This window comes from Pygoscelis adeliae, unplaced genomic scaffold, assembly GCF_000699105.1.
Source record: "Pygoscelis adeliae isolate BGI_AS28 unplaced genomic scaffold, ASM69910v1 Scaffold4, whole genome shotgun sequence".
Classification (NCBI taxonomy): domain Eukaryota; kingdom Metazoa; phylum Chordata; class Aves; order Sphenisciformes; family Spheniscidae; genus Pygoscelis; species Pygoscelis adeliae.
The window spans coordinates 5,557,792-5,585,459 of record NW_008824986.1 but is presented as its reverse complement, the minus strand read 5'-3'; the positions used below and the strand labels follow the sequence as shown (position 1 = coordinate 5,585,459).

Here is a 27,668-nt window from a genome sequence, read left to right as displayed (position 1 = left end):
AGGTCCCTTTCTTCCAAACTTGTTCTGTGATTCTAGGACCCCTTCTAATTAACATTATTCAAGCTGAGCAAACTGATCGCTTTTAATCTCTTTTAGAATAAGCTACTGAAATTTTCAATAAGCTACTGAAATTTTCAAAGGAACGAGGACCCTTTTGCCTGTTGCTGTACAAAATCTTGTCCATGTGTGAGCAGAACTGGACAACTTGTTCCAGGTGAAAATTCATCTGGGCCTTCTGTAATCAACACTTCTATTAAAATGCCTTGTCTGATGCAGCCTAGCATGATATTTGTTTAATAGATGCATTTCCTTGGCATCCTACAACCATCTAGATGCGTTTTCTTGGCATCCTACAACCATCTTGTCATGGACTAATATGGGCAGATCTTTCTCGTTTCTTCAGGTCCTCATAATGATGAGATACTCTCTTCTTACTCATGATGATCAGATAGTCTCATCTCTCAAGTGTGATGAGAGGTATGACCTCATCATACTTATTGATGAGATCTCAATATAAAAGAGAAGTTCTTTAGTCTCAGTAGACAGGCCCAGCATTTCCTAGAACTGCATTTCAATTCATATATATGAAGTCTTTCGTGTCATTCAGTTCCTTCTCCTGTATTACTTCTAAATGTGTTAGTGATGCACTGTAACTCTGTGCCAGTATTAAATTTCAGTATAATAGGCCTATGGCTAGTGGAGTTACTCACTAAAACAAAGGCGGCAACAGAACGAGAGTACATGGAGCCAAATGACTACATGGATTTCAAAGTATAAGTGTGAGTGTGTGTCTTGAAGTCTGGGTAGGCTTACAATGAAAAGTTGTTTTCAGGTAAAGGTGAGGCAAAAAAACCCCACAACCTGTGAAGGCAAACAGATGTATCTTGACTTATGGAGACTCAAAAGGACTTGATTTAAATTTGATAGGCTTTACTTAGAAGCCATTTTAAGATAACTAAATAAATATTTTTATTGAATCGTAAAGCTTTGAAATTCCCTCTGAGATGGACCTAGAGTATGCTGTAGCTAGTCGTGGTCATTTGAACTTCATGGAAAAAGTTGAGCATCTTGATTTTCTCTTTGGTTTTCTTTTGAATTATCAGAACTCAGCTCCACCTATCACCAGACAAAAGTACTTCTCAAGAAAACCAGAAAAATAGTTAATGACTTGTGCTATTTATTAGTAATCATAGTCAAAAGATTTAAAAATGGTAAACGTAATCTTTTCCAAAAATGAACTTTTGACTTTGTAGGAGAACAATAAAAACTTATTTTTTCATAAATGCTTTCTTTTTAACAGATTATGGAAGAAACAAATACACAGATTGCTTGGCCATCAAAGTTGAAGATTGGAGCAAAATCAAAAAAAGGTATTTTGTTTTGTTCTTTTTATGGGGTGGAATTAGTTGTTAGAGTAGTAAAACCACAGAATAAACAGTTCTGTCTTTAGAGTCACCACATCAATACTGGACACATGAAATATTTTCATTTCAGTCTACTGTTTTTGTAAGAATTTCTTGTTGAAGTTGTCTCAGCTTGATATAGGTATTTGACATACAAACCTATTTTAAGTAGCTTGCACTTCTGCAAATACTTTATTATCAATACTGTTGTACTTACTGTCTTTAGCATGTGTGCTTTCTTCTGTATAATTATACATCTAATCTGAACAGCTTGTTTATTTTACAGCAGCCAAAGCCAGTTAGTCTTTCTGGTAACATTGTAGTTTAGTGGATGTTCTGTGGAGTTTTTTTGTTTGTTTTTATAGACTACAAATATGTGTGTTGGTCAAGCCCAGTTAGAACAATATATACTCATTGTGTCCCTGACAGAGGGAGTCTGCATGCTTTTTTGGTTTCTTTAAGAAACCTAAGTAGAGCTGTCTCTTAGGAATGGCCAGTATTATGTGTTTTAAATTATGCTTCTTTTGGAAGTACAGCCTATTAATATGAACCGAGTATACAATCTAGAACATCCTTTTTGAAATAAGCCTTCTAGTTCTGTTTTTAAAGAATCATAGCTGTGACTGAATGAAAGTAACACTTAATTCCTCTTCTGCAGGAAAAATGAAATTGGGAGTGATTTTTAACATTGCATGTATTTCTGTTCAGGCTGATATATATTAAAAACCAAGAAAGTGGAGTTCAAATAATTTCTCTGCGTTATATTTAGGATGTATAGGTGGAGATGTGGGCTAACCTTTGTAAATGAAGAAGGTCTCGTGGGAAGAAAAATAATCTCTTTAGAAAGGTACATGATTAGTAACACTTTTATGGTGTAAAGTGAGATTCAGTCTCTGAGGTGCTTTCCCACATGGTATTGAAGTACAAATTGATTTAATTTTTTTTTTTTTGCCCACTTGCATGGAAAAAGAATCTCACTTCAGAGGGGAAAAATGGGAAAGGAATTCAGACTGGAAAAAACGCAGGTGTCGTGTATGTATATATTCATATGTGGAACTAATGTTTATAGTAATGTGAGAGTGACAACGTCTCTGGGTAAACCTGTGCTCTACCTGTGTTCTTCTGCATACTTTCTGCCTGAGGTGCTATGAATTGATACACGGCTAAAGCTCCTCAGGAAACTGAGGCAGGAGAGTTTGTTTTTCTTTTGAGGGGAGAAAAGAACAAATAAAGCAGTACTTGCACTTGTTTTCTTGTCAGTTAAATGAGCCTAGTTCTGAAGACGAAAAGCATGGATGAAAGGCCATGAAAAGAGGGGTAAGAGGTGGCTGGCTGGGATTCTGGATTGGTACTTAGAGGTGCAGCTTTATATGTAGATTAATTTAACCTCTTCATTAGTGATCTCAAAGAAAAGATAATAGATTTGTGGTGAAGCTCTATCAGTATATGGAATGAATTTGAATACCAGGGGAAATAAAACAGCTAAAAGTTTTATAAGCTGATAATAAAACTAAAAATTGATGGGAGGGAACGCATAATACAGCTGGGCATACTGAGTGCATCTGCAGTGGGAATGATTATCCTGGAAAGTCTTTATGCCAAAAGAAACTTTAGATAGTGATGGGCTTCAAACTCGGCATTTTAGCAACATGCTATACTATTAAAAAAATGTTTCAAATGCCTGTGGACTGCAGGATGGCTCTACAGTTAAGACTTTTACTCTCTTGCTAGCGTTGCTCTGGGAAGTTGTGTGTGTATATACACCTAAGATAGTAAATTACAATATGTGTACAAAGAACCCCTTAACCTAGAGGTTCCTATTTCTTGTGAAATAAAAGTGTAGTTTATATATTCTGTTTACACTTGGTATCAATTGTTTGCAATTCTGTAACTTTCCATTTGCAGCTACAGCAGCTGTTTATATAGGGAAAATATTCTAAGTGTTTAACATACTCTAGCTTCACTTAATGACATTTTGTGATTGAGAGGAGAGTCTGCAACAAATAACTGTCCGGCTCTCCGGGGACTTGAACTCAGAACAAGCTATCTTTCCCCGTCTCCTTGGCTGGGAACCAAGTGCCTGATAAGCAGCCATTCAGTGAGGGAGAAGCAGTTATGCGTGGACAGTCTTGTACCCCAGCCATACACCGTACCCTATCATAATCAAGTGTACCAAATTTTTCACATAATTTTCCAGTATAATTTGCCTGCAGTTTTCAGTAGCATCACATTCTGTGGTTGTATGTTGTGGCCTTTGGTCATTCACAGCTTTCCTCCCAAAATAGGGGAAAAACAATCATTAGGAAGACATCTCTAGCTGTGTTATTTCTATCATCTTGTTCAGTCTATCATGAAACATTTAGGGCTTAATGTAGTGTTCTTCTCACTGCTGTTGTCAGTTTTTAATTCAAGATTGTTAATAACAAATTAATAAGGACAGAGTACGTATTTTCTTTCTAATTACAACACATAGGTATTGCAATTTGCAGACAAAGTGTGCATAATAAGGTTCAGCAAGGTTTTAAGATTAAGTTCTGTACAAGACCCAGAATCTTTTTCTGATCTTGTGGAAAAAATTACTGTGATGAAGCTGAAGTGCTAAGAGTAGATGACCTGCAAGTTGCTAAATTGTTTCTTTTCTGTGTTATGCTGATTACAGCTTTTAAATTGATGATTGACACTCAATATGTAGTTTTTTGCATAATGGTGATTCATTAACTCAAACTTGATAAATATTTCCAGAAAACTTTGAACTGCAAAATGCTAATGCCTGGTTTTAGCATTATGCAGAATTTAAACAATTTGTTAAGCAAAATTTCTTTTATACTATGAAACTGCTAAAATAGCTCTTTGCAAAGGCTAGAACTCAAAAATCAATTATCAACTCTCAACAGTTTCATAAAGAGCACAACAGGAATTTCCTGGCTTTAATGAGCACCAGATGCTGCAGTCTTGCTCTAGTGATGAGGAGCGATGAGGGTTAAAGTATTTTGTAATACATGTTTAGAAAACACACAAACATATAAATCTTGCAGTAGCATCTTTAAGCAAGCCATTTGTTCACGTTGACAAAGAGATCCCATAACATTAAGGCTTCAGAGGGGGAAGTGAAACAATTTAAAGCACTTCTGTAATGACTGATTCCTGTCCAGCAGTAATGAAACGATCAGCACTGGCATGGTCTGCTCTGCTTTGCATGGGTGCTGAATTGTTCAGGGCATACCAAAACCTCCTGTTCTGGAGCTTTCAGATCTTCTGTAGTCCAATGAATTAAAAATCAAACTGAGAGGCATAACTCTTCTATCCGTTCCCCTTTTGCTCTCAACATACTTTTTCACTCTGTTATGGTTACTGTTCCTTAGGAATGCTATTAATTGTCTTTTAAAGATTTATTCAGTGGTATAAAAGTTCAGAGTAGATTGCCAAATCCTAAATGGTCAGATGCTATAGTTCCACAAACACTTTCAAAGCAGGCGTAAGTTAACATTTTTCCCTTCTCCCCTCCTAAAATATTGACCTGTCCTGCTCTCCTGTTCTTCTTGTTGTCCAGCCCTTTCTTCTGTGCTGTCGCTGGTGCTTATATTGTCACATAGGGGACCAGGCTGGCTTAAAACTAACAATGGATGATTTTTACTATTGGAGAGGCTTGGGGGGGGGTGTGGGGTGTGTGCGTTTGCTAGCTGTTTTAACCTCAGCTGTTTTAACCCAAACTGTATCCTCAGTCTGCTTCACCATATGGTTGTATGAATCTGTAACGCTTAATGCTTTGGGAGCTGGTAAACACCATGTTATTCAGCAGCAGTGCTTGTTGATGGTAATTTAAGGTGCTCTTTGGGAACTTTAGGAAAATGGGTATATGTGAGTTAAGATTTCACCGATATTCCCTACTCTTTTTCTTTCCTTCTTTTAATTTCCGCCCGTGCCCCCCCCCCCCCCCCCCCCCCCGGGCCTTTTCTCTTCTCCACGCTCACCACGCGTACGTTTGTATTTCAACAGCCATAAAGAAGTTATGGGCATATGTGTGCGCTCAGAATACAGGCAGCCTTGAAATAGCATTGGGGTAACAACCAGCATAAGAATAATTTCAGCTCCTGGAAACATAGTGGCTCTAGGCAGGAATTCATTTAGAGAGTTGGAGCAGGGAAACTTATGGGAGGTTAAAAAAGGTGGTAAGGGGAAATGCAATGTAAATTGAGCTTACAGAGCAGGGATAACTCTGGGGTCTCTTTCACTGTTCACTTTAAAAAAGGGCTGTTTTTACTGAACTTCTGTTGCTCCTTTCTTTCTTCCTGTTCTTTCCATATTTTCATTCCTCTTCTGCTTTCTCCGGATTACAATCTCCAGCTCTTCTTTATCTGTTCAAGTTACCACTCATTTCTTTTCTTTCTTTCTTGAGCTGCTCTTATTTCACCTGTTCTTTCATTTGCTGTTTCTGATTTTGGGGTTTGTTGGGTTTTTCTTTGTTTGCTTTTTGTTTGTGTTTTTCTGTTTTTTTCCCCTCTTACTGATGCATTTTAAGTTGGTTAAGAAAAAAAAATCCAGTTTGTGTTCTGTTTGTGTATTTTTTTCCTCACCTGATTTTTCTTTTTACTTATTCTTTCATCTTCTGTTTCAAAAATCAAGCTTCAGTAACTTTTTTTAATTTAAAGTAGTTTCTATTATCAAAACATTTACTACATGCTCTTTTTCATTAACATATCTCAAAGGCAAGTCAAGTACATAACGTCAAATTCATATATAAGGAGAATGGCAGGAGGGGAGGAAACAGTGGCACTGAAGACATTAGAAGGAAGGCAGCAATAACTAGCAGTGGGCACTGCTGGCATTCATTGCCTGACAATTTGGTGTTTCACACTTTTTCCTTAAACTTTGCCTTTTGCAAGCTATCTTGCAAGCGGATTCCACTATTTCCTTTTTTGCATCTTAAACTGCTGAGACAATATGCAAAATAAAGTTAGCAACTGTAATACTATATTTGAGGCAAATAACTGTACTGAGAGACTTCAACCAAATTCGTAAAGCATTGCTCCCATTTATTTGAATGTTGTTTAGACACAAGGGAAGAGCTTTGCACATCCCAGGAGGCATTATGATAAAAGCTAGAGTCTTACTTTTTTGTTAAAACAGAAATGTCACTACATGGTGAACTTAAGGCCAAACTTGCATGCAAGTTACTGCCTTAGATACCAAGAGTAAGCTAAAATGTTGTTGCTAAAATGTCTGTTGCTTTAAGTCAACTTTCAATTGTTTCCCAATATTGTAATAAAAGCCGAAGTTTACATTTTGAGAGGGAGAAGGGAGGCAGAGAAGAGAGAAGATGTGGCGTCAGGCTGTGCAGCCTTATGAATGTGTGCAAATACAATGCTGAGTTATTTACTCTTTTGGCATAGGTTTTCTGATAAATCTCCAATCTGATTTTATCCTGTTCACATAATTTCTTTTTCTCTTTAGAAATACTTAATTTTCTCAATTTAGTTTGTCAACAGAATCTTGAAAAAGAGTGAAAACTGCTTTCGATGCTAAATCTTACAGTGAAATATCATACATGGAGAAGTAGTTAACATAAGAGCAGTTCAGCACTGTACTTGCCAGTTTTTAATGTCCCATGTGCAGACACTTCATAATTTACACACGTGTTCCATGGAGAGATTACATCATTTCTCAAAACATGAACGCATCCCTGACTGTTGTGCAATATTGCTTTCAATATTGGAACTGAGCTGAATCCCACATTTGTACAAAGGAGACTGCCTTTCCCAAGTAGAAATTTCAGTGAAACTCATGGCAAAAAAACCTATGGATAACACCTCAAATTGCTTGTTCCAGCGTATTAATGGATGCAAGTAAGACATTGTCAATGGTCATGTTCAAACCCAATATTTTATGATGAAATGTCAATGAGAATGGAAGAGTTAATAACTCCGTGCAGCATTGTTCTGTAGGAGTTGTAAGCTTTAAACAACATCATAACCTCTTCTAGTGTGTCTGGAGGTCTCTGGATTCTCCCTCCTCCCCCCAAAGAAACCCAACCAAAACCCACAACCCCCCAAAACCCACCAAACCAAAACACCCCTAAGCAAAGCAATGAACCTAATGAGGCAGCAGTTGAGAAACTTTGAGTACAGTGCAAAGTGTCTGTGTGGCATAAAGTGGTCTTGGACCCTCACTTCAGGAGATTCTGTCTCATTACATTGATGATACTTTCTAATAAATGCGAAGTTTAGCAAAATTAATAGATTTCTCTGCTTTCAATTGTTGCTGGGATTGCTGGAATACCAAACGGATTTCAGTTTATGCTACTAAACTTTAAGTTACATACTTAATCTTTTTCTAAATACCAGGTGGCTTGGTGTACTTCAGAGGCTGGAATGTTTGCAAAGTGCAGTTATATAGTCTGAAATTTTCCCCAAGAAATTGGCCGAGTCTGAGTTTAGTCGAACAAGCATAAAAGTAACTAAAAATTACCTAATAGTTTAGGCTATTTACTTCTTTGTCTTATATAACTCCTTAAGTTGAAAACTGTAGACTCTGTTTCCAGCAGTTGAGCATCTACAAGACTGAAGACCTTGCAGCAGAAATACATAATGCTATGCTGTATACGTGTGTGTGTATATGCATATAGAACAATAACTGTTAGGATTGCTTTATTTTTAGTCTTCAGTGTTTTCCTTTTCTCAGGCTTTACATGTACATTATCCTTATTTAATATAGCTGCAGCCATAACACAGCTTTTTAATTCTGTGTTTTCCTTAAATGACTTCATTATTCTAGGCTGAAGAGAGATTTGTTTCTTTTTTCCTTTTTCACAATGCATATATTATGCCTGCTTTTAATTTTGTTAAAAAATAATTTGGAACTAGTTGTATTGTGGAAAAACTGCAGTTGTTGGCAACATAGCATCTATAAATTATGCCTGTTGAGCTCGGAGATCTTTACCTTCTCATTTTGATTGTGGGCGTGGAGGTAGTGTTTCTTGTTTGTTTGGATTTTTTGGATTTAAAAAAAAAAAATCTGCCCCAAGAAACCAAAAACCAACCACCAAAAAAGCAAACAAACCCCACAACTTCCCCACAGTCCAAAACCCAATATGGGTCTATGAAAACCCATTGATTTAAACAGCGAGAGCTCTTTTATAATAAATTCTGTCCCTGTGTGTTGCTTTCAATAATGGTTACATACTGTACGATATCGTACGACCATTTCTAAAAGTGTTCCTAGAAGTGAATGGTAAGGAGGAATTGCTTGATGCTTTTTTAAATTCGTCTACGTATATAAAACTGGCATTTCAAAAAATGACCAGATAAAAATACCTAACCTATTTTGGTACTCTGTTAAACTTGAATCGATCATGTCAGGCTAGCCTGGTTGTGTATGAACTTCTTTGCTGTTTGTACAATGTAGTCAGGGAGTATATTATCAGCTTTTTTATATTTGAATTACTGAATTCTTCATGGAGAAGATCAGTGTAGTCTGGAAAGTTAAAATAAAGGTATATGTGAAGGTGTGCATATATTTATATAATGGAGGAAAACAAGCAACGCTCTTCTGTGAATATGGACATTGAGGTTAAGAATATTCTCAGACTTCTTTATATAGATTTAGACAGTTTATGGCTGCAACCTGAACATTGAAATGTTTCAAATCAATTGGTATTTACTATATACACTCTGCTTGGCAAATTGAGACTTAAATCTTAGGGCAGGGGGAAGGGGAATTTACATCTGCATATAAACTTGAGCTACCATGTCAGCGCATGTTTGTTTGGTTTTTTCTTTTTTTTTTTCCCAAAAGAAATTAAAGGTTGTATATTTCAGAGATGGTTTAAGTTGCATGAAAACATTTTCTTACAAAGGCTAAATTTCTTAATTACACTTGATTTGATCTTAATTCCTTGAATATAAAAGTGAATCCTGCTACTTTTCTAGAGAATATGACCATGTAAATTGTGTGTTAAAAGTCTTCATGTGCATAAGTTCTAGAAGTCCTCCTATAATTTCATTCACGTCTAAAACGACGTTCTCTTTATTTGTAACCGTATATAACCTCTGAAACTGCATAAAAATGATGTGCTGAATAATGGAAAACAGAGCTTAATGTTTAATGTGCTGGAATTGCTTGTATGCTTGCCGATATGTATCTGTGTAGCTAACTTACCAGTCTTTATGCTTAAGAAAAATACTCTTTACTGTAAATTACTGTAAAAGGAGTTCATAGGTTGTGTTTCTGTAAATACAATAATCCATTGAGTTTTATGTTGCATGTCAGTCTTAAATGCTAAGCCAACCCCACCTAGAAGGTCACATGGCATCACAGGGCTACCAATTACTTCAGACTTGTTAATGAAACAAGTACTGTAACAGTAATTTTTCATAGTTTTGGTCAACTTTTGTTCTTGACCTACTTTCAGCTCTTTGTGTGCTGTTTCTAGTTATAATAATTGTAGCTTCTGCTGTTCTCAAAAAAAAAACCCCAAAACCAAACCAACCCAAAACAAATAGAGTGGAAGGGGGGATATAATCGACTAATTTTCCTACCTTAAATTCAGTGCTATGAATAGCCACTTAATTGGCTGAGAGCCTTAACTTCAATTAAAAAAAAGGGGGGGGGGGGGGGGGGAGGGAGATGATAGAATTAATCAGGCCCTTAGAGACCTGCAGTGGTATATGGAGCTTTTTGACAAACTTTAGCTTAAAATCTACTAAGATGCTTTTGAAAATTGTGCCAACTGTCTTGCAAGGCTGTACCCTACCTCTCTTGATAGGAACCGAAAACGTATGGAGTGATGTTCACTTCTGAACAAACACAGCCTGTTCTATCATCTTTAACTAGGGATGTAAAGTGATGCAGAAAAGAGAGCACCTAAGCCTCTGAAGTGCTTAGATGCTTAAAAACAAAGGTAACTTTTGTATTGGTTCGTGATCAAGTTTTTATTTCTATTGTCTCAGCATTGATTTCAGTGCAGATGAATGGAAGTGTAGGTTCAAATTGCCCAGTGTCATGCTGCTTCTTACAAAGAAAATACCATACCGTATACCAGCTGGAACTCTGCCACCAGCTCTATCACTGCTGCCGATGCGAGGACTGTTTTAGGCTCTTGCAGTGCTGTTAATGTGGATCGCCACCTTTACAGGGCAAGGGAAATAGTCCCCTGTCAATAATCGATCAGGTAAAGTGGGTGGAGGTGATGATTTGATGTCTCTGTGCTGTAGGCACCTGTTCCTCAGGAGAGGAGCTCTCTACCTGGTTACACGTGGGTCAGCAAAAAGGTGCTATAAGATGAGCTTTTGAAGTTACTCCACGTGTCTTTCCCATCTGTAAGTGGAAATAGGATCCTAGTGCATCAGTTTTGAGACAAATTCATACAATAGCAGTAGGCACAATAGTTTTTGATCGCCATACCCCTAGGACAACCTTATTTATTCTGTATGTTGCGATTAACGAAAAAGCTGCACTCGGTTGTGTGTTTTCCAAGTACTCCTAAAGGGAAGACTAGTAACTATTTCTGCTAGAAATGAAATCGGGGAGACAGAGCTGTTTTCACAGCTGCTAAACAGCACAACTGTGGTCTTATCTCTCCTGCCTTACTGCATGCTTAAGGTCTGCCCCTCTGCCTCCATAGCTACCTGCTAGGCAGCTCAGCCCTCCAGCCTGGCATGCCCTGGTGTCAAACCCACTGATGGAGAGGGCATTCAGGGCCGCTGGTTTATTGAGGCCTGTGCTCTTTTGTCAGCAGAATTTTTCTTAAAACTATTTGGTTTTGGTTCCCAAGGTATAAAGTTGTAAGTCTGACTTCATACCAGTTCAGTAAAGGTTTTCTTAAAAATCTTGGCATTTAGATGTTTTTCCCTTGTTGGTGCCCATGACAACAGAAGCGTTGGTTTGGGTATTCTGTGTCAGCTCTCTTTGTGGAGCAAAATTCCTTTGCAGCTTTTATTTGACCTCACTAAAAACAAGAAAAAAGATTCATCCTCTTACGCAATTGTCCAGCTGATAACTGTGTATATAAGTAGATTTTTTTAAAAATTATGCTCGTATCTTAGAAGCACATGAATTTCACAACAGTATGTTTCTGCATATTGAAGGTAGTCATGTCAGGAGATAAAGGATGCTCTGTAATGTTTCTTGAAAGTGCTAACAAGATTCGAGGGAGGGGAAGATCATTTCTTATATCTGCAATTGCTTCATAAAATAAAATTTCAGTCAGACGTGGAACATGATCTGGGAAATTCCTTAGAACAGCATTACACTTATTCTTGTGCTTGACCTTTCTACAACAAAACTGATGCTATTTTTGCATTTCCCCATAAGTAAAAATGGATTAACTTGATCAATGGGGCATCTTCTATAGCTGCTTTTAAATCATGCAACTTAGGTGAAATAAAACTGAACAGTTACATAATCTGAAATGCAGAATACCTTCATTGTGGAAGTTCTTTATAAGATGGAGAACTACTTGCTCAAGTATTTTGTGCCTTTCTCTAATTACGCTGGATTGTAACAAGTGTCCTCTGAAGTGCTTAAAACTGGTTTATCTGACTTGCTCTTGCTCTGATCTAAATCAAACAGGCCTTTTCAAAGGAAACAAGATTGCAAGAATGCATTAATAGCCTGCATCATCAGTGACAGTCATCAGAAAACAGAAAATAATAATCAGATAATTCCGATCAATCAGTTATGTATTTTAGCCTGTCAGGCTTTAGAATGCAGCTCTTGGGGAGCTGCAGTCATCTGCTTGTAATGCTACATGGTATCTGCTTGTTAACTATTACCACTCACTAATGCTTTTTTTCCTTTTGAGAAGAGATTATTCATACTCTTTAGGATTTTTCATAAGAGAAGATAAACTCTTGGTGTCAAATACCAGTTGAAGCCCGTAGTATGTTTTTGTTGTTTTTGCTTTTCAGCATGTACTTTTTCCTGGGTTTGGTTGGAAAAGTGTTGAGAAAGGGGAAGTGTCATGTTTCGTGGTTTTTTTTTTTTTTTTTTTTTTAATATAACTCACTCCTGTTTCCATGTGTTTAAATAGTAATGGTTCGGAAGGTTTCAAGGGATGTTGAAGTTCTTCATGCCAATCTAATGCATTATTGTATGCAAACGTTTGACACTAATATGAAAAACTTACTAGCATCTTCAACTAGGTTTGCAATTTAAACACATCAGGTATGCACTAAGCATTGGTCAGTGAATGGTAATGATATGTTAGGTTAGTAAACATGATTCAAATTTTTGTTTTGATTTGGAACAAAAATGGCTTGAGTGGAGGAGGCCAGGACCCCAAAACAGCTTTCAAAAGCATGGAGAAACTAGCATGCATAGCAGAAATCCACTTAGGGATCTTGTCACAGTCTTAAAAAAACAAAACAAAACAAAACAAAAAAAAACCCCATATGCCCACCAGTATTACTGGGGAGAACACTACATTTTTATACTCTGAAGGAATAATACCTAATGTGTGGTATTCTGTAGCTGAGAAAAACATTTTATAGTCTTTCCAGTTTCTAAAAACTGCATTTCTGTAACTGCCATCCAAAGACCAATCTTCCTCAAAGAAAGCCAGTGCCTCACGTGATGCTCCAGGCTTTCCTGCCGATGGTAGCACTTGCAGGTAGGGCTGGCTACTGCATTCCCCTCTTCAAACCTGTGCAATTCCTATAAACTGTCTAGAACTACAATGTAAGTGAGTATCATCCTGTCTCTGCAAATCTCTTTGTATTATAAATGAAATTCTGATTATTTTTTTAAATTGCTGTGGTTTCAAATATTCTTTATACTGTGCATTCTAAATATAGACTGAGTCTGTGCCAAAGACCAAGTGCAAACATACAAAACCATCATTGATAGAAAGTCTCTTTAATGACTTCCTCTGGAAACTATAATTTGAATCATATGATTTTTTTGGAGTAGCAGTAGGAGGGAATATCTGAAAAATAACTATAATATGGTTTTCAGAATTTTAAGCTTTTCATCTGTACAAACTTAACTTTGTATAAACTGTGCTAGGCATTTTATTCCTTGACAATTTGGCAAGACTAACATTTCCTGTAAAGCAAGTCAGATCTAAAGAAAACAAAATCCAGGGCATAAATAGTGTTCTTGTAATTTATTCCCCCCCCCCCCAATTTTTAGCAGTTACAAAATGATTGTTATTTTATGGTAAATGCTTGTCAAGAACTCTGGTAGCCTATAGTTTTGGCTGTGTGGCAGCGATTGAAGCTGCTGAATAGGTATAGTTTAACTAGTGAGACTGATAAACATTGCCAGATGGTATCAACCACGGCTAGTCACTGAGGACTGTTGGCAACATACACTCTCTATATTAACTCCTGAGAGAGGGAAAGGCAAACGATCTCTTGTTAATAGGAGGAAAGCTGTGGGAAAGGAAAAAGTTGGGAATGAAGTGGAATGGGGGAAGCGAGACATGGACAGGAAATGAGAGACTGGTGAAGAGACTGAAGACAGTTGGACAAAGGTAGATGTGATTCAGCAAATGAATGGCAGAAAACGTGAGGTAAGAGAGGGAGTCTTAAATGAGGCTTTTGAAAGAGCAGAATAATAGAGAGTGAATGATGAAGATGGTACGAAGATAATGGGAAAACAGATGGGAGGTGGTAAGACGTGGATGTGGGGGAAGGACTGGGTGAAAATCTGTATACCGAGAAGTAGAGAGGATTCCAGCCCAGTGTTCATAGGTGTCTGGCATGGACTTCCAATACGTATCCTAGTCTTGGAAATGAGATCGGACACAAATCTGAAGTTTCTACTTGATGAATATCCTGGGGAAAAGCTGGTAAACACCACTGCATTGATACAGATGTTCATTACTGTCCTAGACCAGTGATTAAATACCTAACATGTCACTATTCTTATCTCTAATATCTTTGTGCTACTTCCATAAAGATGTGATTTAGATGACTGCAATTTCAATTCATTAAACATTTAACAGATGTCTCATCTTGCATCAAAACATATGTATGATTTAAAATACTGGGAATGCAAAACATGAATTTCTAGTCCATGGGAGTTGAGGATATTGGCGTTTTCTGCTAAAAATCACAAAACAGAACTAGAATGTGCGCAAGTAAAACAAGACAGCAATAAAAAGGATTAAATTTGAGTGCAACTGTCATCCAGCTTATTAGACCTGTGTCCAGTGCAATGTCAAATAATGTAAACTGCCTGGTTTCGCAACACGGGAGGAGAGTAATAGCCAAGAAAGCAAGCTGAGAAAATAATGGGCTTCAAGAAAATGCAAGCTGTTTTGTGGAACTTGCTTAAAATATGGCAATGCTGAACAGTTCCCGCCAAGATTTTTAGCAATAAATTTGTGGAGTTCTACTAAGCTATACATGTGCAAAATACATTCCTGTGTGTATTCCTCATCTCCCGTTTCTATTGTAATGGAGTGCAGTGAGAAGTTAAGCTCACGTTAGCTTTCCTGTCTGTGGGTACTTCATGGAGAATTACAAACATGAATTGACTTGCTTATAGATATACATTTGGTCACTTCAAAGAAATCCAAACTTTCAGAATGAGCATACACTTTATGGGAGGGGGAAAAAAACACTGAATGTGACTGGGTGCAGTATTTGTTGTTTTCTTTTCTGCTTGCAGGAAATTTGCCTGAAACCTAAGGAGATCTGGTGACTTCCCATCCTTAAAATGATTGAAATGTAGCATCTTTCCTTCTGTTAGGTATTCTGATGTACTGTCCCATACTGGGCAGTGTTTTCATTGATCATTAATTGATGAAGTAGATGTATTTATAAAATTTGCAACTGGCATCAAGTTGACAGACCTCAATTTACACTCAAAACAAATTGGAGAAACAATGCAAAATTAGTGACAACTCAGTAATGGTAATAGAACACAGGCTACTTGGAGAAGAAAGATCAGGTGCACAGTATTGAAGAAAGGGGTTTAAATGTCATTGTGTACCACAGATTAAACAGGCACTGGAGTGTGATGCTGTATCCCAGAATAAAGCAAACTTGGATGTATATTCAGGCTCATTTTTTGTAAATAAAAGGAGTATTTATTTTGTGCAACTTACTACTGCTGAGGTTTCATCTGTGAAATCATGCCAGTTACCATTGCTGGTCTTCAGAGTTTGGACAATTTGGAGAAAATCCAGGGGAAAGCAAAGGAGATGCTTTGAAAACAAGAATTGGGAGTAGTTTAAAAAATTGTAATGTTATATATAATTAAAAAAAACAATGAAGGCTATGTGGGAATAGGAAAAGGTGATTGTTATCAGTGTCTATTTAGGATTAAAAGCAAACATTTGAGATTTCTCTTGGATTTTAGGGAGGACAAGGATAGCTAATTATTGTAGTAAGTTGCATAGGCTTTGGAGTCCCTACTAGTGGAGATTTTTCAGGACAGATTAAATAACTACCAACAGTGCTCTAGTATACTAGATCCTGCCACAAAGGTGGCTTAAATGACCACCTGTAATAGCTCAGTCCTTCTGAGACTCTTTTTTAAAAGAACTGATCCCAATTTAGATGTTTATTGAAGGACGCTGCAAGAGGGAATCCATGTAGAACAGCCACGACAAGGCACATCAGTGCACTAGGGAGGGGAGCAGACTTTTGGATTCGGTAAGTAAGGATGGGATTTGTTCCAGAGTGTGAGGGGGTTAGAAGAAAAGCAAAAAAAAAATTACTATGGAGAAGGCCATTTGTAGCATGAATTATTGGTATAATATGAAAAAATACTACTTAGCAGTGTAAATAGCATATCAGCCCAAAGGAAGAAATTGTCAAGAAGTAAGAGACTCTTGGCAATTAACTTTTTCTCACACATACCCCCCCCACCCCCAATGACAGACAGGGATTTTTTTTTTGCATGCTTTTTACTTCTTCCTCTTTTGTCATTTTAGTAAATAAAACTTGAACCACAGTCATTGCTGACTTCAGCAGCAGCTGAAAATGAACGTCTCGTAACTTATATTTGAGTGCCTAAATTTAGGTTCCTAAATCTGTATCTGCAAGGGGTGTCCTTTGCTGTTCTGTTTCCGTCTGCTGGCAAGGAAACGATATGAGCACAGAGCTGGGCTGAGAGTCGGTGCTGGGGGGGGGAGCATTCCTTATGGGTGAGACTCTGCAGAATATTTGGGCTTTTTTTTAAGTTCCTGTCACTCTTCCTGCCACAGCCCCAACCGTGTGTAGTTGCATTATTTCACAACCAGTATTCTGCCATTAGCAGTGCCTAGGTATTTAAAGCCAAGTGATGAATATTGTGCTGTCCTAGCCAGTTTTGCTAATGGATGGCACGGGACCCAGATTTGTTGTGTTTTTGAATCAGGGCTGTTATGTGCAGCAGCTCCGCCGTGCCTCCCCTGGCCCTTCACTGCCTTATTAGGTGGAGAAAAGCTAGTCAGGTACAGAGCAAATGTTTGGAGTGGATCAGTGAGTGGTTATAAAGAGCCATACAACAGTTCTGCGTGTCCACGCTTCACCACCCGCTAAAGCAGAGGAGAAGGAAGCTGTAGGACAAGCAGCTCTCAGACTTGGCTGAGCTGAAAGGGTAGGCTATGAAATTGCTGTGAGAGGATGGAGAGCTTACTTTATAAAGCTACTGTGCCTCTCCAAAGGAAGGTGGGACCCCAGAGGGTTGGATGAGTAAATTGGGACTTCTGGGAGACAGAGGGTTTGTATTTGTGCCACTAAAGAGTTTTGTCTGAAAATATTGCAAATCTCTACTTCCTGCTGTTGAAATGGACTTTTTCCCCTTGCTTGCTGGCCTTCTTCAGTTGCCCCAGCTTAATCACCCTAATCATATAGCTTTTTCTTTTTCTTTTTTTTTTTTTGGGGGGGGGGGAGGTGGGCATGGCAGGCTAAAGTTTATCTAGACAGTGATGTATGTAAGACCATAGCTGCTAATTAAAATATTGACATAATCCTATGCCCAGCATTGACATTCAGGCATTAAACTGGCATGGTAGCATATGGAGAGTGCTAGGTTATATTTTTGAGTTTCTCTCAAGCAGTGTCTTTGTTTTGTAAGTCTTCTGTTTGCAGGTAATTTTTGGAGTGACTCTTATGCCTGGTGGTAACAGTAAACAAAAACAAGTATTTGCAAAAATTCTTTGTCTAATTCTGGTTGAAATTTGTCAGAGTAAAATCAGTTGAAGGCAACTTTGAATATGGCATAAATTTATTATTGATTGAATTACCAATTTTTACTTTTTTTTTAATATACTTGAGAGCTAGAATTTGACTTTGACTTTTCTACACTTAATGGAAAACTTGTCTTCTCCCACAAATAGACAGCTAAACTGTGGGGACAATTTTCAGCTGTCTTATGTTGTTTGTCCACAGCTGTTGCTCTGTGTTTTCCTGGTTTAAATTGATGGGACATGATGGATTTGTATGAGATACTAGAAAGGGGCTGTAACTTTTTTTTTTTGCTATAGAGAGACAATTAGTGGAAAACTAAGTGGAATTTTTTTTTTTTTTTTTTACTTTAAACTGTGAATATAGAATTGAAACAAAGACGACTTTTGAGTTTCTTGGCATCTCAGATGCAATACCACTGGCACCCTTTTTCTAAGCAGACATAGTCTCTACCTGAAGGCCCAAATTTCCTATACCTCACTATCTTCTAGTCTAGTTTTTCTATAATCTGTCAAGATTGCAAAATATGCAAATACTGTCGATCTGAAATGCATGTATGCACACAAAATATCTAGTGTGTCTCTTGTGAGTGGCTGCTCAGGCTGAGATATAAAGATGGAAAAGTTTAGCTGTTTTCTGTGTTTATAATGTTTGGCTTGTGAATATATCGAGGAAAAGAATCGCTGCATTTTTAATAGTTCTCCAAGTATTCACCTTAGGAAGCTTAGCAGCAAGTACCTAGTTAACCTACAGACTACCTGTTGCAGTTTTTTACCTACTGCTTATCTTAACAGGACTCTGTAAATGGTAAATATTTTCTGTAATGTGTTGCTAAGGCAATCAATACATAATTGACTTAAAGATTTAAAGCAAGTCTCTTGCTGACATTATGTTTATTGTTTGGAATGCCAGATTAATTACAGCATGTATTGCAGTCGCTGTATTACGAGCTACATCTGCTTTTTGTTAACTTTCTCTGTAAATGAGAAACTGTCAGTGCATACTGTTTCTCATATTCTGAAGAAAAATTCCCCAAACCCTATAATTGTGTACTTTAAAAATTAAAGTACCCTTGTGTTTAGATCACAAGTTCGTTTACTTCTTTTGTTTCTGGAGGAGCTGACCCAAGCATAGATGACTCCTCCCTGTTTTGCAATAAATAAATGAACAGAAGACTGTCCCAGGCCATTTCAAACTTGGCTGCAGGAGTTCATGTTGATTCTCTTCGATCTGAGCAGTTAGACATGCACAAATCCACAGCATCCCTTGTGCCAGCAGCTGGCAGCAAATATTTCATTTACTGGAGTTATTTAAACGGGCCTCCAGATTGCTACCATTTCAGAAACCAGCCAGATAATTAATTCTCCCCCCTTTGCGTGCAGTGTAGGTGACAACTGAGAAAGCTTTTAAAGAAAGTCACATTTGCTTGAGCCTTTAATCTTGTTTGCGGTTAGCTTGTCATTTCTTCTGTGCCCAGTGTATATGCGTGCCTACAGCAACGAATGTTGGTACGCAAACGTTTACGCAAATGTTACAAATGTAAATGAATGTTTACGCAAAAACGTAAAATCATGAATTTGTATCAGCTCAGAGAAAGATACAATACATTTATGGTCACATTTCTGAATGATTTAAGGAAACAAAATCTTAAGTAGCAAAGGAGCCAGCAGGCGGGCATGGTACTTCAAGTAAATTTACAGCAGAGTGATTTGAACTGTGTTCATTCCTGTAAGAAGAGTAGGAACAAAGTTTTGGGCTTTTCTATTTTTGATTAGGGCTTGCTGTACTCGCCATAAAGAACAGCAATTTGCTTATACTCAGGCAGATAAGGGAGAGCCAAAATACAAATACAGTTGTAGTACAAAGGGAATTATCAAGGGGCTCGACAGCCAGTGAGAGTGCTTGGCATAACTGTAGTAAAAACTGAAATTTCAAGCCCTGGAATGTAGTAATATAAACTTTTATCATTGTAATTAAATTACTTGGGAATACAGATTTGTCACAATCTTTCAGCGAAAACTGGAATTAGCTGACATAGTGGTTTTGGGTTTTTAGGAGCTTCTAGCCATTAGCAGATACCTTGCAATGTGCTCCATACTGCGTTTACATGTGAACTAGAGACTGACATAGTCTTCCACTCTGTGATCCCCATCCTTCCATTTAAGCTCAATTTTGGGGCACACAAAAAGCAATTTATCAGAATGACTGCTGAAATTCACATCACACAGATGCTCAACAGGTGATTAATTTTCTAGAGGCCAGTTTTGCTATTGGTCTAATACTGGAGAGAGGTAGATGCACAGAAGAGATGCAGAGAAAACTCATCTGAGAACAGCTCAGGGATAATTTCCTGATTTAAAAGGCAACGCTTGACATCTTTCAGGTGGTTTTTTTTTTTTAAGCATATCACAAAGAAACTACTCTTACAGAGGAACAATGTGGGTAGTGTGTTGTTTACTTGCTACAAAGCCCTCCCTGGAAAGAAAAGCAGAAGCTTTTAAGTAGGTCAGTGGTCTTCATGAGAGGAAGGTTCACTTCCCAGATCAGCTGCAAACTGCCTGTCATTCTGGCAAAAATAATTTAATATCTGTGAATAAGAATAACCTTTTAATGTGAGACATACAATTGTTGTTACAGTGCCATACAAATATTACCATGCTAAAGCCAAGAAATGGTAGATTATTATATGATTAAAATGTGTAATTCAGTATTCACATCAAAAATCGCTTGTATAACAGCATCCTGAAGTTTTCAACAGTCATAAATAATTTCCACTAGATGACTAATTTTTTTTCTTCGTTAGGTGCATCACAAATGGTTTTAGGAGAAAGGTGGAAACACTACTTCCCCTATCTGCCTATTTGCTTTTTTCTTCCTGGAGACTATAGCCTGCACAGCAGTGATGCATAGAAAAAGCTATTACATTGCCATGTTGGCTGGAAAAAAAAAAAGGAAAAAAAAAAAAAAAAAAAAAGGAAAAAAAAAAAAAAAAAAACCACCTTGTGCTTTTAAAAAATAAAAAAAGAAATAATCTTGTTCAATGAATGGCAGAAACTAGTTGATAACAATCATACCAATTTTGAGTCAAAGTTCATGCACTTAATATTATCATAACTTCAAAATATGTATTGATATCTAACACTTCAAATTTCAAACCAAAGATGTAGAAATGTAATGTATGTGACAATGATCTAACTTTCTGTATCGAAAAGAAAATTACTGCCTTCGTTACAGCTCTAGAAAGAGTTACGAAGGTTTTTTCTTCCATAGTATCTATCTCTTGTAGGCAATGTTATTTGTATCTGGTAGATGAAAAGACAAAATAGGCAGTGAATATGATCTGCTTGCACTTGAGTTCTCTTTCATAAGAGACTACTAAGCCATTAAATCAGTATTAGACAGTGGACTGTTAGGCTAGAGTTTTACTGGATTGTCAGCACTGTGAGAAAACCCCTGTATTGTGCTGCTGTGAGCCCTTATTATGCCTGCGTCTGTTTGCATGCTCTGTGTACCAACATCACACGGGTAGCTGATGCGGATATACCATGCACTAGGATTTGAGCAATAAGCCAATGACTTTTCAAAATACACAGGTGTTATTTTTATTATAAGCAAGAAAAAGTAAGTACTGTAAATAATGTGTGTTCAAGATGAGTAACAAAAGGTCTGTTAGAGCTCTAAACTCAGTCTTTAACAATAGTTCACTGTAATGCAAATAGTAAGACTATCTAATGGGGCTTTTTATGCTTGGTGTTTGCAATATTTGCTCAAATCTTACTATTGACAATGCAGTGGCCAGAAACATCTCTCTACCATCTGCCAATTGGTCATATATAGCCATTCGTACTTCCCCGATTGTAACTCTTCCTGCTGTTGGGCTTCTGGCCTCAACAGGCACCAGTCTGTTTCTCAGACCTCCTCTTCCAGCTTCTGAGCTACTTTTTGCTCTGCCTCCAATATTAGCTCGTCGGAATCTGCCTGTAATCTCATGCTCTTGCAGAGGCTGTTTGCTGATTGGGATCTCCTCACTGGGATGCTCTGCTCCTCTGTGGAATGTTGCATCTTTGCACTATGTTCGTTGCACTTCAGATCTTTACTTGGTGGCTGATTAAGTGCTTGATGTTGTGCATTTATATCCCCTATGTTTGGGTTGGGGTGGGAAGCTTAGACTCTTTGAAAGGCAAATACACTTATGATGCGTGATCTGACTAGGCCTTGCTGTAACTTGAAATAAGAATAATTAGAATAATTTTCATGTACTTCATGTAGCTGTTGCTACTTGGTTAGCTCTCAAGAAGGTTGTACAGATGTTTCTTTATTGGACTTTTTATTTTTCTCTTAAAAAAAAAAAAACCCAAAAGCAAAACAAAAGCCCCCAAACCCCCAAACAAAACAAAAAACCTGTTCACCATGTTCATCAGAAACACAGTTGAAATAAGAACTTCTGTAATAATCCAGGAAAGGGAAACTTTTATGGGGAGAATCCATTTCACTCTGTAGATGTGATACTAAAGCAGAGAAAGTAATAAAGTATTCATAATCGTAACCAAAAAATATTATGTTTAGCTGTCTTTGCCTTTAGTCATCGGGTGTCTGATGACCTATCAAGAACCAGCTGTTATCTTTATGATAACATTTCATTTCATACTGATTCTCAAGAGGACAGTTCTGTTTGTCCTGTTCACTCAGGTGTATCTAGTGCAGTAGTCTTTGCTGAAGACTAGCTGCATCCTCCTATTCCAACCACAGAATTAATACTTTCCAATGGCTATGTAAAAATCAGCTCACACAGTGGAATGCAGTCAGAGCAATAAGACATTAAAAGGTGCAGCAGTAATCAGGAAGCATGAAGATGCAAAGTAAGTGCAGTCGGATTTGGATGTGGGAGAATCTGCAAAGGAGGTTGAGCCTGAGGTGTGCATTTGGGCTCATGAGTCAGATGTTATGACGCTTTTTATTTGCTAAAATATAGCCACAATGACTTTTTTTGCAAATGTGTGTGTAAGAAACTAAAATTATCTCGAGGCTTATGGGTCAAAATTGTAACCTTGAATATGAGTCTGTGTGCAGTGAAAATATAATGGTGTTATTTTTGATAGGAATGTTGTGGGTTGTTTAAGTCCTGTGTTAAGTTGATCTTATAATCCTATAGGTTTTTTTCTTCCCTTTATGTCTTGTTTTCTTTCCCAGGCATTGGGGTTCTGTGTTTGTGCTTTGAGATACAATGGCAACAGACATTTAAGTAATGAACTATGAATTCATTGGTTCCATGCTGCAAAAATAAGACATAACAGACTTTGTGTCCTGCTGAGAGATTGCCTTGCTTTGGGTGTGTGCTTAGGCTAAAGGCTGAAGAGCAACTGCCCAAGAAGTAGCAGAATTGCAGCATGGTGTGTGCCTTTTACTGTCTGAATGCATTTATAAAATGTCCCTAATGATCTTTTTCAGAAAAAGTAAAATAAGGAATTTAAGGTAATTATGGTGGTAAGAAACTGAAGTTGTGTAACTGAAATGGAGTCTCTGGGTGATTACAATTAACTCATTCTCATTTCTTCTTTTCAGGTTTTCTTCTTCTCCACCTTGGCTTTCCCCTTCTCCCTTCAAATCCGGTCACTTTTCTGTTTAAATTGCCATACGTTCTGTTACCTCTTCCTTGTCTTACCTCTTTGCTTACGCTTTAAGAGAAGTCTTTTCAACTTCATTTCTTCTGTCACTGGGTCCGAAATCCAGTCATCAGTAGTTTATTTCTCCAAAAATAATAAGTTGTACAGGTAATCTATTTTTTTAAAGCTTATCTGATGTTTCTGGCTGACTTTAACCTAATTCTGTGCATTCTGAACGTTAATTTTCGGTGTTATGCTGGGATGTTTCTAGGCTGCTAAGAGACCCGAGTAGAAGTGCACCTCATTTTATTTCTTTTCATTTGTGAGGCTACATCAAACAGCTATTTCACTTTAAGTAGCCATTTTATTTAAAGTAGCCTGTTACAGGTTTAAAAGTTTTCTTTTGAACTACACTATGAAATCTTTGAGGAACAGGATTCTTTGCTCTGCTCTACTAGATGTTGCACAGCATTTCTTCGGTTTTGTGTGTGTGTGTAAGGTTGGTGGTGTTTTACCCAGTCTCTGCTTCATGAATATCATGTATATGTGTGTCTGTGTATGTATATGTGTACATACATGTATTTTTATAAACGCTGGAGAGAAGTAAGGAGGGGATAGTAGGCTTCACCATCATACAGTTGTTACAGTGCAGGATTGAAAAGCAATGCTCTGATACTTAATGCTCCTCAGGTGACTACATAACAGCAACCAAAATGTAAAAAGAGTGAACGGTTGTGTGTAAACTGCTTTCCCTGGAGCTGTGGCAGAAGCAGTGCAACATATTCTGAGTAGAACAGAAATCCTTCTAAAGATGGTTTGGAGTTAGATGCCAGTAAGGGGGAAAGTTAAGAGTCAAAAAGTTCTGAGAAGACAAAGAGTCTTTCAAATGTGTGCGCACATATAGGCAATGGCTCTAGCTCTTCCCAAGGATGTTTTGTAATCAGCTGGTTGTCCACAATAAAAACATCCCCTAGAATGCCCAGAGCCTCAGGATATGTCTGCTCTGAAGACACTATTAATTGCTTGCAGCCCACGTTGAGTTTTGTGATGCTTTGGGTAGGCTTTGATCATGCCCAAGTTAGCTAGTTGAAATCTCGTTCAGAGATGATGATGCTGCAGTCTAATTTAAACTACAAAAAAAAACCCAAACCAAAAAACCTCACGTTGTTGAGCGATATGTCTGAGGATACATGGGGAGTCTGCAGTAGGAAATGGCCCATTGCATTCAGCCTTAATACATAAGTAGCTTTTTTCTTCTGTGGTTTAGATACTGGGACGTGACCTAAGTGCACTGAGGTGCATTGGAGGGGGGGGTGAGAATTCTTTTAAAACTGATAAGCCAACAGCAAGAAGTGCCCAAGTGACAAATTTCCTTTCTTATTCAGTCGAGTTACTTTGCATATGCCCTTAATCATGAGCATTTGCTGCATGCTTTTAGCCTTAATGTTTATTCTCCATGGGAATAGATTGAGGCTATTTCAATATAGGCTATGTCTTGGTTATCATCAGTCCATCTAGTTTGGTCAGTGAATATCCACTCTAACAACTGTACACACAGTATTTCCTAATTTATTTAAAAGCATTAAATAAATTGTTTCAATTCAATTATCCTTTTTTCCATATTAATAGGTAGTCCTACTTGACCTTTTTGATTAATTAACTTGTTTTATAGACCTATGTATCATCATGTTGCTGTAGGGTGAATAATGTACTCGCTCTTTCAGTTGAGAACATGCCAACTTACATGTGTTCATTTGGCTTTCTCTTTTTATTTTAACTTCTCATATGGCTTAGTGTGCTTTTGCTAGTAATTTTGGGGCAGATATTTCCATAACTTGTCCTTAAAATTGCTAGGTCTCTTTTGTCTTTGTTTTTCTTTGAATGGCTCAAGTTCAGTAATATTCATGGGCTATTCAGATCTTAATCAGCTACTTATTAAGAATGACTGTCATCTACCCTGGTGTTGCCCAGTTGTCTAGCTATTTTTAGACCAGTGGCATTTCTGTAACTTAAGTCTGTTCAACTTGTAAACAAGCTAGATGCATAGCTGTGGTCTGAAGAGCTTGCCCAGACATTAAATGTAATGTCTGATTTGCAGGAGAGGCCTACACAGTTAAACGTCTTAATTATTTGAACTACTTGCCTGGCAAAAGTTTTTATAGATGTATTTGCACTGGCACAAACGTATTTTTGCTTGGAGGAATTTTGTTTACTGAAATGTTGCACACAATAGTAGCAAAAAAGCTGGAGGCTTGCTCGTATAGCTGTAGACAAAGACTGAGGAGGTGGAAACTCTGCCAAAGTGTGGAGTGAGGAATTTGAGGATAGGAGCAATAAAAGGCCACTTCAAGGCAGGAGTCTGGCAAAATGAAGACTGTTGAGAAAAATTTCCAGCATTTTCTGTTGTGCAACTTTAGATTTCTATTTTATGTAAATATTCCCCCATTCTTGGGGCGGGGGGGGGGGGGGAATCTGTTAAAATTAAATTTATCTTTTCCATTCTTAGGGAAAAAGATACTGCCCATCAAAATCGATTAAAAGATAAAAAATTTCATTGTATAGTGATCTATATTGTGCAATGCACTAATCATGTTGTTTCTTATGAGTCAAACTCTTTTCCAGTTTCTGCTACTACACTTTTATTTAGAGCATTAGGGCCTTATATGCTTTTAGCATGCAGACTTCTTCTGAAGCCGTTGTTCTGTGTTTGCAAATAGTTTGTAAAGTTTTGGTGTCTCATTTCTTCATTCATGGTAGGCATCTGTTCTTTGCTGTAACTCTAGTTTTATTTAAAGTATACTTCCAGTTGTGTTTAAAAGCTTTAAAAAAAAAAAAAAAAGCGGGGGAATGGGACTTTTTTCCCCCAGTAAAAATAGGTACCAAAACCAGTGTTCCTCAGGGATAAAGAATGGCATAACATCTTGGTGATCTTATCCAGTTGTCATCTGGACAAAAATGGCATTGTTCTGGCCCTAGTCTCACCAAGAGCCATTTCTGTGGGAATCAGTTGGTCTTGTTCAATGGGTGGCCTCATTCCAGTTAAGACTGTGCAGGTACTGTGGTCAATTGGGTCAGTCTAGATACTGACTGGAAGGTGATTTTACGCTTATCTGTACTGGCAGTACTATACATACATTATACCTGCTATACCTTTGTGCCTGACAATCCTCTTCAGATTTTTAAGAGTGCTAATTATCTTGTTTTGGACCTTGTTGAGAATGCATTGCCACAGTTGCACCCTGTAGGTATTTCAAATATTAAATGTAGAGCTTTATCCAACAAGTATTTTTGTCTTAGTACTAAGGCAAGGTAGTAATTTTTTTCTAAATTAAAAAATGTAACTCTAAATCCACGGAATAAATAGTTGCACCTGGAAATAGGTGGCAGGGAAAAGTTTTATGTTCAGCCTAGTCTAGTGTAAATACAATAGCAAACAGACATCACTTGTCATACACAAGTACTGAACACCCTAAGTTTGTGGTGCCAATAAGTAACAAATTGTCTGGAACCATTTTTAATGTATTTGGCTCCTTATTGGTGGCAACAGCTTCAGAAAACATTTAGAAAGCTTAAGTCAACTGTTTTAATTACTCCCTTGTATTGATGCACAAAGACCTTACATAGTCGTTTCATTCCTACTCAGACAGAAATCCTGAAAACAATTTTCAGATACTATTCAATTTCATTCTTTTCCACAAAATAGTTCAGATTAACCAGAAAGCTGAAACTGAAGGGAAATGCTGATTCCATTAGTGATGGGTTTTCTCTATTTAGCAGACAGTTGTTTGATGTCAAATGCAGCCTGATCTGCACTGGGCTTCCAAGAAGTTTGGGAGAAGCTTGCCTTTTAATTATCTCCTGTGGTATAGTGTCTAAAAATAGAAACAGAAAGTCATTTACATCGAAAATAAATAATTTAGGCAGGAAAAACCCAGGCAGCTTCTCTAGCTCATTTTTCTTAATGATTGATCAAATGAGAGTATTTAGGGTTGGGCTCAGAAAAAAGAGTTGGTAGAGGTGATTTGCTTAGCATATATGGACCTTCACTGGAAGACACTACTGAACGCTAAAGGGTTCTTTAATCTCGGGGTGGGGGGGGGAAGGTAGTATAAGAACCAGTGAGCCTAAGTGCAAAACGTGTTGCAAATCAGGCACAAATCTGGGAGGCTGAAACTGATGAACCATTACAGCAGACAATTTTCCACTTTTCCACATTTTCCAGAGGAACTGCAAAACAAACAAGTTAATTGGTTCCATGGAGAGGTATATTTAAGAAATTTAAGGGTCTGTAATATACAGAGAATCAGATCGTATGATCTAATTGCCCCTCTGAATTTTTAAGCAATTCCTGAAGTGATCTGTTTGTTTGTTGGTTCAGTATTACTTGGGTACCTGTTGTTTTTCCTGCAGATGGTACATAATTTCAATGTACTTTCAAGTCCTGCAAAGTTAGTTCAAAGAATTCAAACTCTATTAGTTGCAAGTAACTTTTCTCATGCAAAATTTTGATGTGGATGTCATATCTAAATTGTTTCCTTGACGGA

The 27,668-nt window shown here is 37.5% G+C and overlaps 1 protein-coding gene across 1 annotated transcript in view; it reads left to right on the top strand.

Annotated features, from left to right (window-relative positions):
* Positions 1-27,668, top strand: part of BICC1 (BicC family RNA binding protein 1) — a 76,550-nt gene that overhangs the window by 16,885 nt on the left and 31,997 nt on the right. The window contains exon 2 of the mRNA XM_009325845.1: positions 1,301-1,370. Coding sequence (XP_009324120.1) covers positions 1,304-1,370 — 67 coding nt within the window. The 5' untranslated portion in view covers positions 1,301-1,303. The remainder of the gene's footprint in view (positions 1-1,300; positions 1,371-27,668) is intronic.